At 43.2% G+C, this 14,172-nt stretch overlaps 1 protein-coding gene across 1 annotated transcript in view; it reads right to left on the reverse strand.

The window, feature by feature from the left end:
- Positions 1 to 9,864: 9,864 nt before the first annotated feature.
- Positions 9,865 to 14,172, reverse strand: part of FAM78B (family with sequence similarity 78 member B) — a 94,016-nt gene continuing 89,708 nt past the window's right edge. The window contains exon 2 of the mRNA XM_086393860.1: positions 9,865 to 10,763. Within this exon, the coding sequence (XP_086249986.1) occupies positions 10,241 to 10,763 (523 nt within the window). The 3' untranslated portion in view covers positions 9,865 to 10,240. The remainder of the gene's footprint in view (positions 10,764 to 14,172) is intronic.

The following is a 14,172-nucleotide window of genomic DNA, read 5'->3' on the forward strand; positions in this document are numbered from 1 at the left end:
TTCCTGTCACTTCAAAGAGGAATAATTCACTGTGCTGTATGGGGCCAAGAAGACAAATTCTGGGGCGAGATGGGAGTAGATTTTTCTGTTATATAATAAACACATGTTTCATAAATAAGTAAACAAACCAGTAAGCAAGGCAATAAACAAAAAAGTGCACACAGTTTTTGCTCTGTTAGAGTGATTCTCTCCTCATCCCATTGATCCTGGTGACATACACTTTGCCCTTGGTCACCTGAAGGTAACCAGCCCAGTGGTGTGGAGGAAGTAGGACTGCTTTGGCCCCGGCTCTGCAAGGATCAGAGAAATCTAGACAGAGTATTAACATCGGCCACCCATGTGGAGGAGGGAGAAAGAGAGGAGATATATATTCCCTCTTTTTTTCGCCCAAAAGTATAGGGAGGGAAGTTAGGGCTTGGGAACCAATGCTGGAACATTTTAAGTATCTGAAGTCCTTCATCCCAGCTTCACTTAGAGGTGTGGGAATGGACTTGAGATCTGGATGGACCCAATCTTTCCACACAAAAAGATACAGCAGGCACAACTCCCACTTCAACACAGCTCCCCAGGAGCCAACCAGCCAGCCTATGGAGAGTGCTGCATGGCATGTGGTGGGGTGGGAGGGGGGACAGGTCATGGGATGAGGGAATGGGAGGATGGCGAGGAGACAGATAGGATGGCACCCATTTTAATGGGAAGTCAGCTATCCAGGGCTTCAGCTTCTGGAGCCAGCAGCCATTGCTCACTTCCTCCTCTTTAGTCTCTGCCATGTGGTTCTGCTCCTGGGCGTGCCTTGTTCTACTAGGTGACCTGTATGTGGACATGGAGACATGTAAATAAAATGGGCATTAAGACAGTGGCCAAATAATGTTTTTCCTTAAAAGCAGATGTTTATAATCTGGGCTTCATAAATAGATTGCAAGGAGACAATGACCCTGAGATTTTTATGCAAAATTATGAGTACTTATTTACATATGCATTGCTCTGTCAAGACAGTCTATAGTATTTATGTGGTTTTTAAGCAAAAACAATATTAGATTCTAGATCGTCTATAAGTGTAACCCATTAGCAAGGCACAAAAGGGTCTACAGAAATGGGTGGGAATTCCAGACCCTCCATGGCTTTGGTTCTCAGCATCCAAAGGCACAAGGTAATTTGTAAGAATTGCTGATTCACCAGAACTCTATCTAGGGCCCTCCCAGTATACCTGTGCATGGGCATATATTCAAGCTCTGCTAAAACATTTTGAATGTGAATCTGTATTACTCAACTTAAAGTGTTGATCAATTTTTCTTTTTTTTTTTAAAGACTATTTTTGGGGAGTACTTGCATATATGGTAAGTTGTGGTCCTAAAGAAGAAGTGAACCGAATTTTTAAAATGAAAAGGGAATTTTTGAATGCATGAAAGGAGTTTCTTTGAGATAAATCCAAGCATTGGACATCCTCCTCTTGCTTTCCTGATCATTTGTTTATGCTTTGTATCATTGGATTGTTGATAGGCGGGGTTGGTTATAGCAATGTACTACTATAATGGCACAATGAGTTTTTGTGATTCCAAATGAACACTGTTGCATTCAGATTTTAGGCATGGTGTCAGTTTCAGAAAGAAAAAAAAAATCTCAAATTCTTATAGAGATGGTGCAATAAACCTGTTCCAACTGTTTGAAGTTTGCAGACAACCCCATTATATATACAAATAGGGACTTAATAGCCTAGAAGCCATTCTAGAAACTGTCCCTCCCTTCATCTTGTGCTCTGGAATAACTGCCATGCTCTAGCATCAATGAATGCCAGTTCCCCTTCCTGCAGTGAGAGACTGATTGTGCTGGGCTCTGCCAGCCTTTGATGTCACGCATGCCACAGAGTGACACATATGGTGCGTGATGGGGAAGAGTGGGGTACTGAGTGGATACAGGTGTGCAGAAGCTTGGAGACAACCTCAGAATCTGTCTACTGCTCATGGACCACAGTGGAGAGATACCTGTGTGTGAAAGTCACATCATCGTGATGACCACTTTATATGACTATTATATTTATTATCATATTCCTATTATAATAGTTATACAATAAGGATGCCTTTAGATTAGCATAATTTTTGCACAAAAATTTTTTTCAACTACATAGTTGAGTTTCATCTACCAATTTTCCCCAAGGCAAGGCACAAGAAGCTTAGAGTTCTCTGTCAATGTGCTCCCACAAACCTAAAAGCTTTAAAGGAGTGACTGTGGCACTGAGGACAGGTTTTCTTCCCATTTTATAGATGGAAAAGTGCAGGTGATCTGTATGAGAAGTCCTGCCTAATAAAGTCAATTCAATATCAGGCCAATGTCAGGTTTCTGCATCCAGAAGACCTCCTGAGCACTTGAAATAGGCTTGGGAAATGACTCTTTCTCTACTGAAGAGGAAAAGACAAGATTGTTCTGGCTGCAGAAAGTTTGGAATCCAACTGAGTTTAGAGTTGGTTATTCTCTCATACGGAGAAGGCAATGGCACCCCACTCCAGTGCTCTTGCCTGGAAAATCCAATGGACAGAGAAGCCTGGTGGGCTGCCGTCTCTGGGGTCACACAGAGCTGGACACGATTAAAGTGACTTAGCAGCATTCTCTCATAAGAAATGGCCCATTTCCTTTATGATAAACACACCCAAAGATAGCATTTCTCTTTGCTATTGTGAATGGCTTTTCAGAGGTGGTATTTTCTTGTTATTTCTTCAGGTGAGATAGTGAGTCTTTAGTCCCTGATGTGTGTGTGTGTGTGTGTGTGTGTGTGTGTGCATGTACGTACACTGTGTATATGAATAAGCACTGTGCATGGAGAGGTAGGTGGGATAGTGCCTTGGTCCCTGTTCATTGGATATGCACACACAGAGTCCTTCTTTCTTTCCTAATTAATTAGTAATAATAGCTTTCTATAGTTTCTGGTATGTGAGGGAATGAAGTGGGAAATAATCTAATTGGCTGTCTTGCTTTCTAAGCCCAGTTTAATGAAATAGTTCTCAGCCTGAAGTGCATGTATTATCTTTCCTGTTATTTTTCCAATTAATATTTCATTGGATCATGTCTGTGTGGAATATTCTAATTGGTTTGAAGAGGGGGGTGAGGGGATGAGAGCAGATGGAGAGATGACCAGCTGCTCCTCTCATCACCAGAGCCATGTATGCACTGATGCAGCTATAGGTTTTCCCCAATGCCTTTCCTTGGAAGAGCTCAAAGAGCTTGACAGAGTGCTGCCTTGTCACCTTAACCGTCCTCACCGATCTCTTGGGCCAGACAGACAAAGGGACCTCTTGCCAAGGTCCCTGGGTTTTCTGAGATGTGTGACTCCAAAGGGAAAATGAGTAGCTCCTAAAGTTTCCTGTGAATATTGTCTATCTGCAGACTCTGTTTAGCCTACAAGAGTGAACACCTCTTATAAATATTTGTTTTAAGAGTGAGTCTCCAGAAGGACCTCACAATACCTTCCCATATCTGCTCTTCCTGTGAAGAGAACAATGCATAGAAGAAGGCATGAAACAGGGCTGGGCCTGGGGTGAGCAATCGGGTGTCCAGGGCAGACACTGAAGGGGTCTCCCTCTCAGCAGATGCAGAACGAGTGTTTGCAAACAGGAGTGAGTGCCTTCTTAGATTTTCCAGGGCAGGCACCTTGGTTGGTTTATGTCTGGCCTGAAGCAAAGCATTCCATCCTCTCTCCTGTATCCTCCTTGCTCCCAGTGATGTGGGGTCTCAGCCAGTCTGAGCCCAGCCCCCATGCTTAGCCATCTCTCTATTCAGATGCTTCATGTGCACTATCAGAGCCCCTCACAATCCCCAGGGAGGTTTGCATGCAGCTAGGCTGTGTCTTGGCCTTCTCCCTTCTCCTATAAGTTGAACATCTATTTTCCCTTCTCTTGGGCATTTCTGACCCAGTATTCAGCTGTTTTAAGGGTCAGGCCACATTTTCTGGGTTAGTGAAGAACAGATAGGAGTGGGAGGCAAAGAAGAGCCTCCTTTGCATGGCCATGTGACCTGCTGCCCAAAGGCCTGACTTCATGTTTGTTTTGTTGAGAAAAGATAGTAGGTTCTCTTTGGGATCACTATCCAGCTGAGCAAAATTGCTTTTCATCCCAGAAATTCTGTGGTGCGGCCAACCTAGGAGTGAGGCACAGATTGGGATGTGGGAGCAGGGGGCCTTGGGAAGCAGCCCTGAAGCAAGCTCTGTGGCTGGTGCAGGGTGGGGCATGTGGAATAGGGCCTTAGCAGGCAGGGCAGGCAGAGAGAGGGGCCATAGCCAATTATATTTCCAGCATGGTGAGACAGCTTGGGGGTAGGGGGCAGTGTAGGAAGAAGCATTTCCTCCTTTTATGTGCACCCATGTGACCAAATCTGTAACGTTACAAACTTGGAGTCCCAGCCAAGATCTGGTGCATCTTGTAGAGATGGGAACTGTGTAGAGACAGACAGGCCAGTGAAGACCCACATAAAGATATGTATACATATAATAATAAGAATAATTTCCCCCTCTGTATTTGTTGCCTGAGCCCACGATAGGAAAAATGTAACTGTCCCTGGCTGGCTTCTGCAGGAGGTTTAAATAGGCAAATCATTTTGGGATTTCAAGTCTGGCCCAGATCTGATCAGCCTCTTTTCCTTTCTGAAAGATCTCTTTGAGTTCCAGCTATAAATTCTTCCCAGAGCTGCTTTCTACAGGGCTATGTAGAGACCTGCTTTCTTTCCTTGACTGCAAGGGTCCAGGCCTCACCAACAAGGTATCTGGGGGCAGGGTGAACTCGAGATCCCCACCATTCCCCACAAAGCCAGGCCTCCCCTGGCAGGGACAGTGGGCTTCTCTGAGATGGTCTTGGGCTTCCAATCTGATGGGGCTTGAGAGCCTGCAACTCTTCCTGGGCCCCATGATTCTACTGACACGACAAGACCTTACATCAGGCAGCACTTCAGACATTTTGGAGTGTTTCCAGACATCACATCACTGTGTCTTCCTGACTACGATGTTGGCTGGGCTGTGTTAGTGGCTCAGTTAGCAAAGGAGGAAACAGGCTGAGATGAATGACATGATTTGTTGACAGTCTAGTTCATCAGCTGGGTTTAGAAGATTTGGGTCATTCAGAGGTCCTGGGCTCTGGCCTCTGACCTCAGAGCACCCAAGTAGGCCTCCTTTCCAACAGGGAAGAAGAGAGAAGTCACTGAAAACACAGAGCCTAAGACCACTGAACCCAGATTCCTCAGGGGAGCTTACGCTGCTTGGTCAAAGTGCACCCAGAGATCAATTAGGGTGGCTGTGCACAGACTTCCCCTGCAAGTGAGTCACCCTTCCTGAGGAATAGCAGTGGAGAAAATGCTCCATGAGAGTGGAGGAAAGGTGAGGAGCCAGAAGACTGAAATTCAAATCTTAAGAGCATCATTGGTAGTAGTGTGACCTTGGATAGGCCACTTGACCTTCAAGTCTCTCATCTGTAAAAAGGGGATATAAATTAGACCGTACAAGATTGTTGAGAATCAAATCAAAAAGTATTTGTGTCTGTGTTATGCAAACTGCAACAAACTAATCAAATGGGAATTATTGTTGTTAATAAGAATATAAGGATTAGACCAATACTAAGAATTTCTATCTTGAATAGAGATGTTTTATACTCTATGTAAAGGGAAGAAAGCACCCTTTGTAAGCTGTAAAGTGCTGTAGACCTCAAAGGAATTGTTTGGAGGGCTGAGGTTAATTAGTAATGGGATCCATCATGGGAGGGAGCATGGCTAACCAAGGTAAGCAGCAGGACTCCATCTCTCCAGAGGCATTTTTATGAATGTTTAAAAATGGCCAAACAACCTTGGCTGTCCTCTAGTCACTGAGCTGGCAACTCTTCTGAAGGCCTTCCATAGGCAGATGTCCTAACTAAGAAACTGGAACCAGACGTACTCAAGATCTCAAAAGAAATTAATGGCAATAAGACTCTGGGGTAAAAATATCTCTGGGCACTGAGCTAGCTCACTCCACTCCCTTTCTATGTAAGGATCATTTAGGCTTAATTATAGAGTTCAGGCATTCATTGGGGTTTTGATTAATTTTCTTTTCAGCTTGAAGCATGTGTGAGTGTAGCAGGTCTGTGTGTGTGTGTGTGTGTGTGTGTTTACATCTTTTTTTGCAACTCAGTTGGGAGCTGGCTCTGGCAATGTTTAATTGTGCCCTCAGTTCTAACAAGAATAGTCAATGTGCCAACTGGAGCTTGGAAAGCCATTGTTTCCAGTGCCTCCGCCCCATGGGCTGCTCCTGCTGCATTGAGGGGTGGTGGGTGGCAGGGCCTTGCTCAGCTGCGACCTCAGCTGTGGGATGCTTGCTTTCCTTCCCCTTTTGTGCTCTTGGTGTTTCAGGGATTCTGAGACCAGGAGAGTAGATTTCCTACTCCACTGATTACCAGTACTGTGCTAAAAGCTGGTGAGTGACAGCCAGCTCACCCACACTGCAGCCCCTGGCAGGAATTTTTTCTGGGCAAATCTCCTTGTGGATTGCACAGTTTTCTGCATAAGAAAACAGTGTTACCTCTCTTAGTTTAATATGCCCACTTAGTTGACGGGTAGGGACTACATGACTGTGTAGGTGAAAGTGACCTGTTTTCTCCTTCCTTCTCTTCTGTGCTCTCCAGGCAGGGAACAACCCAGGAGGTGCCACAGTGTAGCGTCATGGTGAGAGATGTGGAGCCAAGTGGCTCAGTTTGAATCCCAACTCCCCACATTTTCTATTTGTGTGCCTATCCACTTAACCTCAGTGGATCTCAGTTTACTGTTACACTCCTAAGACTGTCTGGGGGTGAAAAAATGCATGTGGAAGCCTTTTGTAAACTACTTCATAAATCATAGTTCTTTTATTTTACTGCTCAGAATGACTGCTGAGAACATGATTTTGACCTGTGAGATATTCCTAGCTTCAGAAAAGAGAGAACTGCAAAAAGGCCCATGGAAAGGAAGACAGAGAAAGAACTAGCTTCCAACCTTCTTGGGTGCTGTGGACCAAAGCAACAAGCTGGGAATGTAAGATGCTGCAAAGACCCAGACTAAGAGTTCAAAACAGCTGGTATAGATAAAAGAGAATCAGGAACATTCATTTCTTGGACACAACTGTTCTTTAAAGGATGGATTTGATTGTCTCTAGTGCTAAGAGGGTGAATGGCTCAAGGACTGTGACAACGTTTTGCCTGGAGCCAAGAGGAGAACTACGGGTCTCAGGTAAGCGTGACCATGCTGTGATACGACATACAGGAACCCAGGTCTTCTCTTGGCTCTGCTGCTGATTATGACCCTGAGAATGATGTGACCCTGAATAGATGCGACCTCAATTTCCTTGAGATTATGGAATAAAAAAATCTCAAAGGAATCTATGAGGAATTTATGACTTAATAAAATGCTCTTTTCCACACAGGAATTAAGAACTCTTGTGCCACTAAGAGACTGTTGTGGTATGTATGTGTGTTTAGAATCCAAATATAGTACTAAGACTACCCAACTAAAACCTAATCGAGACACCGCACGAATCCCTTCAAACTGACAGCATCTGGTGTCAGACACAGGGACTGTCAGGGAAAGAAAGGCCTGGTGGGAGGATGGAGGTGACCCAAACAGAGATTTCAAGGTGAATTCACTCTTGTTGGAGAGCCTTTCCTTTGCCAAATCCGACTAAGCTGGAAGGTAATGACCTATGGATGACAGAAAAGACACTATTTCCTTGTAAAGCAACTCTAACTTCAAAATAATAGATTGCAGAGCAATAGAACATTCTGCCAGGTTGATTTCAGAACTGAGACACCCAACTAAGAGTTCACAGCACTATCACTGACAATAATCATAATGTATATTTGCACAGTACCTTTAATTTTATAAGTACCTTCCTATCTATTTCTCTCATTTTTGTTATTACCTAATTTTCCAGAAAACTTGCCCAGGGTAATTTCTTTTAAAACTCTAGAAAATGTGAGTTTTCAGTGGGAAAAACATCTAACTAAGTATGTAGCATTTATAAATACAGATATGCCCTGGAAAAAGTTATGCTATGTGTAAACATAATTGTGTAAATCATATCATATTCTCATGGGCAGAAATCTTGCGTAGCATTTTGTAATGTAAAAAAACCTTTCCTCTTTAACCTTCTGTTTGTTACAATTTTAGATTTTTAAATATCAGGTTTTCTTAAAGTAGGGCCATAAGGATTAGATTTCAGGATCAGTATCAACACTCCAGAATTCCATAAGGGTAACATCTAATTCAATCACAGGGACAGATTCCTATTTCTGATGTCAACATGGAAAATTAAGTAGCTTTGGAGCTACTTAAACCATGTTGCTCTTAAACTAAACCATGGAGCTCTCTCAGACTACTTCTCCCATAAAATAAGGAGAGATAGGAAAGGACAGGGAGATCCAAATGTAACAGTTGAACTGTTTCTAAATGGAATGTCTCCAGGTCTTCTGTGAGTCACTGATGTGTCATTAATGTGGTGTTATAAATAGCTCAGCTTGCCATCAATAACTAATCTATAAGAGAGGAGTTGGTGGTTAGGGTGTGAGGTTAAAATTTGGAGTGGATCTGTTAAACTTCTCATGTAAATAAGCACCTACTCCTGTGACCTGAAGTAACCTGAAGTAAATGAGACTACACTCCATTTTTAATAAAAGTAATAAACAAGTCTTCCTGCTTTTTATTCTCCATCTTCAAACTCAGATAAAAGATAGATCAGTGGAGCCAACCATGGGATTAGAATAATTGCACGAACCTTAACTCTCTCATCTCTGAAATCAGGCAATATCCACTCATAGAATCCACAATGGTATTGTGGGAGTTTTAGAATTATTTTGCATGGGGGGTTTTGAATGAGGATCTATCTATCTATCTATCAATCAAAATTAGCATTATCAAGAATAAAAGGAAAAGTTCTTTTGTAATGATTTAAAAGTTCTTTTTTGTGGTGATCCTTATGGCAAAGATTGGAAACCTTTAAAAACTTATATTGTGCTGACTAGAGGAAATATGGCCTCTCATCCTTATTGGTTGGATCTCACCAATACAGGTTTGTTTCCTGTGAGTAGCTAAGATTTTCATTAAGAGTCTGAAGTTAAGCATTATGAAGCACTTTCTCACAAATGCTCAAGCAGTTAAAGTTGAGCTTCTGTGAAACTGAGCTAAAATAAACATTCACAGATACACAGCATATGTACTGTGTGTGCATAAAGGCTATAAGCACACATGCAGATACAGCTAGAAGATTTGCTAGCAATCATGCTGGCATGTGTGTTTGCATGTGTGAATGTGTAACAGCAAAATACCATTCTTACTTGTTGAAATGGTCTCGAAACTCTGCATGGGTTCGTGCCTTAAAAACAATTATCTTTTTGTAAATTTAGGGCTGGTAATGGGAAGAGAAGCAGCAGCTGTAAACAAAATCACAATTTGGGTTTCAGTAAAAACATGGTGAAGGCCCCAAATATCACAGCTGTTGCAGAATTCAGAAACTATCTATCCAAATACTGTGACTGAGGATACTTTGAATAAACAGTTTTTGGAAAGATGTGGGTAGATGGAAATGCTGTCATCATCATCAACTAGAACCACCGTCAGCACCCTGGATAGTTCCTAGGAGGCTCTCCCTTGGAATGGAACCAACATATTTTGTTTTCTTAGCGTTTCTTTCATTTCAGTGAGTGTGTTGATGATCTGATGATTAACTAATACATGCACAGGTATTACTTTGCAGTAACAAAGTTATCCCCTCCTCTTTCCATTGCCCATTCACTTTCATTCCACCCCATTCCCCAGCACCCTCCAGTTAGACAATGGGACATATGTCTTACAAACACCTGATGTGGATGTTTTCACTCTCACTTCTAATTGGTTGGGAAGCAGCATTTGCCACAGGCACTGTTTAATTTTGTTTCCATCCCCTGCCTCTCACAGGAAAGAAATGGTCAATAGTTCAGATAAAAGAATCATCCTGGTCAGCTCCAAAATATGGCTACTTGCATGGTAATCACAGCAAGTCTTTCAGAGCAGCGATTTTCTTTATTCCTAAAAGGAAGGGACTTTCCCTAAGGATTATGGTTCTACCACCCAAGGAGCAGCTTTACTCTTCACAAGTGGCTGCAAAGGCTGGCAAACCATGAGGTCTGCTTTGGCTCAGAAATTCAGTTTGGCTCCTGCCACCCCTGGCAACCTCACTGCGTGTCTCAGTGGCATATGCTCCACACACAGTCAGGCCAGTCTGCTTCTACTTAGGAGGGATCACAACTAGAGGTGGCCCCCGCTTGGGCCTCCACATGAGGACCTGGGCATCGTTGGCATTGGGCTTCACTAGTGCGTTGGGGGGTATGGGTTCCATCCGGCTCAGGATCCGGGGCTGCTCCTGCTGAGTCCTGCCCACCAGCCGGGCTCGTTGCCCCAAAAGTTGAAGAGGGTCCACCTCAATGTCCACCCTCATCCTCCACTTGATGGTCTGCAGAATGATCTTCTCTTTTGTGGTTGTGTTCATGGCCACCAGCCAGGTAGTGAAACTTTGGTCCCTCTTGATCCGTGTGAGCAGCGGCACATTGCTGTCACTCACTGGCACCGCCCATGTCACACTGGGGTAGAAATTGTCATTCATGCTGACGGAGAACCTGGAGATCTTGTTGGTGGGGCCAACCAGGGTCACAGTTTCTGTGGTGTTCCCGTACCAAGGGTAGCTCACCCCATCTGAGTCACTGATGGCTTTTACTCTCCCTTCCCTCAAGTCAGGCAGTTCCCAGCTTGACCTGGCAAAGCAGAAGAGATGCACAAGAAAAGAAGAGGCTGAATGAATTTTTTAAAAGCTGGAGAGGTGCCCACCACTTACTAACAGTCAACTTGGGCAAAATGGGAAGTTTAGAGGGGGAATTCAGGTAAAAAATTTCTATGCTGTGCTGCTTCAGGATTAAATGAGAACAAATCAAAACAAAACAAAAATAAAATGCAACACCAGTACAAATTAAATTAAGCCATAAGTAGTTCAACAGAGAGCAAAAATCTCAAAGAAGCATTTGTGAGATCCACAAAGGCATCAACTTGCTGCAATAGTATAATCGTAATGAACTATCTAGGGGTATTCAACTGAATAAAAATACTTTCTCAGGAAGTGTGAGCTTATGTAAGGTTTGTTTGTTAAGAAAAGATGGTGGTTGAAATCTGACATACTTGTAAGGAAGTTGCAGGTGGAAAGGAGGGCAAAGAGAATTGGGGTTAAAGGTTATACTGATTTCATATGAAATCACAGTAGTAGAATTTCTACTCAACAAAGAAAAATGTTTAAATTCTAGTCATTGGCCAATCCAGTATTTAGAAAACCTGCACACAGAAACTTGTAACAGGAGATAAGGGTCACCTTTGGGAAACCACCTCAATGTGCAAGTTGTACCACAGACTGGCATACATAGTCTACTGTGCTGTTCTCCCATCACCTTTAAGTCCAGCCTGGAAGTTTAATTGCTTAGTTTAGCAAACACGCCATTCTGGGCATGTTGTTACTCCTCCTGGCTGCTTCTAACTTTGAACAGAAGGAAGGAGGAGATGATATGCCCATATTCTTAGCCCATGTTTCTCCCCCAATGCTATGGAATATTCTTCATCATCATCATAGCTGATACTTATTGAGTGCTTACTCTATTCCAGCCACTATGCTGAGTTTTTTATGTTATCTCAGTTAATGATCAAAATATCCCACAAGATAAATATATTTTTATTTCCATTTATACTTGAGAGGATGGACACTTAAAAATATTGAGGCACATGTCAAGAGTTCTACATGTTGTAAGGCATGGAGCTGGGAGTTGTCTGACTCCAAAGTCTATGCTTTTGACCACTAAGCAACAATGCCTTCTGAAGTGTCCTTGCATGATGCTGGAAGAAGCCAGAGTGGAGGGGATTCAGGCTGTCCCAGAGCAGCCATGGGAAGCTGGACTGGACCCTACTGGGGGCAGATATTTAGTCAGCAGAGTCTGGCTATGCAGCCTCCATATATCCTTTCTTGGGACCAAGAATAACTCAGTAATATTGTGTAAGAATTCAATAATTAAGGAAAGAAAGGAGACTGTGCCACTCATCAGCGAAGAGGTAGTCTTGTTTGATATAATGTTCTTCCTCTTATGAAGTGACAGAGATCCTGCAGGACTTTATACCAATGGCCTGAAAGGGAGCTATGTTGCCAGGTTAATACTGAACTGTCTCAGAATCCTTCATACAAGGATAACATAACTGCTGCCTCCTGCTGCCGCTGCCCCCTGCCCCAGCATTCCCTATGCTAGTCAGACCCAGCCTGAAGGTAAGGGAAGGCTGGATTGCCTGGAGAGGAGGTGAGCCCACAGCTTCAAGAACCTTTTATCTTGCCTCCATGCCCTTAATAACTGCTGGCAATAACTGCAGTGTATAATGGTTAGCAGAAACTAAGTAAGAGGAATTGACTTGATGCAGAAAGTTGGAGATTTTGTTACCATTTTGTTACCTGTGCTAGTTGTAGCTGGACCAAGAAGTAGCTGCCAGATAATTCTATAGCTGCTTCTTACTGTACAAAAGGGAATACGTGTTGTTTGAGTGGGATATAATCATACAAGGGTCAGGTCAAGTGAGAACTGAACTGCTTGCTGGGTTGATGAAACAACCACACTGGAGGTAGCTTTTTGTCCCAAGTCAAAGGATTGCTACAATTATTCAGTTGCAAGGCACTCATTTTCTGTGTTGCTCCAACCTGCTTCTTCACTGGTTACAGTGACCGGGCTCTGCTGGCCTGAGGTTTCCTCTGTGGGACTGGAGGACAAGTATTCTCAATAGTGTAAAACTGTACTTGCTCTCCTGTCCTAAACACTGGGCCGGCTGTGGTATGTTGTTTAGGGAATTTGGCTTGTTATAATGCTGTCCTTTTCTGGGCTGAATATCTTGTCATTAAATTATTTTTTTTCTATAGAGTATTTACAGTTCATACTTTGCCTCTATTTTCCTACACAAAATTATGTGAGCAGAGACTTGGGCCCAAAGCTTAGTTTGGTCCCAGATTTTCTGAAAACAGAGATAATAAAATAAAGTTGCACTCTTGTGCCTGTCTTGAAAGAGAAAAAAGATACCCTTGTCTTGGAAGATTCTCTGGAACAGAGAAATGAAACAGGCTTCTTAATCATCACAATGGTCATGAACTTGAGCAAATTCCAGGAGATAGTGAAAGACAGGAAGTCCAGAGTGCTGCAGTCCGTGGGTTCGCAAAGAGACATGACTTAGCAACTGAACAACAATCATCACATCAAAACAAAGGCATCTGGAACGTGTAGCCAGTGAATGTGGTGACCTTGGGAGGCTACACACTTGTTCATTCCACCCATTGCTGTGACTTTGCCCACTGCTCTATTGGAAATCCCTCAGGTCTGAGGTATGGTCTCTTTCACAGCCCCAGGTGCCCCAGGACTACAATGGTTAAGGAAGAGTTTGATTTTGGAAGCAGCCAAAACTCATTATGACTTAAGCCTAGTGATTGGGAGTAGGTTTCTTTTTGAAAAGTATCATATCATCTTTATTTCTTTTATGAAAAATAGCTATTAATGTGCATTCCAAGGTAGTGGATTTTTACAAAAAGAGTTATGCCTATAGAATACATAACTAGTTAATGCAGCTTTTGTAATAGTCTTCAAAGAGATCCCTGATAAGTTCCAAGAATAGGACCACTGGAGTCATTCTATAACTATTACAACTACTTTGAATGAGATGCCAGAATCACTTTAAATTCCACATGACCCAGACTAAATCCACCACATCCACCATAAACTTGGGCTTCCCTGATAGCTCAGTTGGTAAAATATCTGCCTGCAATGCAGGAGACCCCTGTTCAATTCCTGGGTTGGGAAGATCTGCTGGAGAAGGGCTAGGTTACTCACTCCAGTATTCTTGGGCTTCCCTTGCGGCTCAGCTGGTAAAGAATTCACCTGCAATGTGGGAGATGCCCTGGAGAAGGGAATGGCTACCCACTCCAGTATTCCAGCCTGGAGAATTTCATGAACAGTAAAGTCGATGGGGGTCACAAAGAGTTGGACACGACTGAGCAACCTTCACCATAAACTTGGTCCTTTCACCCTGTCTCTGCTGCAGGCATTGGTCCACTGCTCATCCCACCTTCCAGGCCAGAAGTGTGATCATTTTTGGCTCTTC

Source organism: Bos grunniens, chromosome 3, assembly GCF_055505025.1.
Source record: "Bos grunniens cultivar Pamir isolate PY7600 chromosome 3, Bosgru_T2T1.0, whole genome shotgun sequence".
In the NCBI taxonomy this organism is placed as follows: domain Eukaryota; kingdom Metazoa; phylum Chordata; class Mammalia; order Artiodactyla; family Bovidae; genus Bos; species Bos grunniens.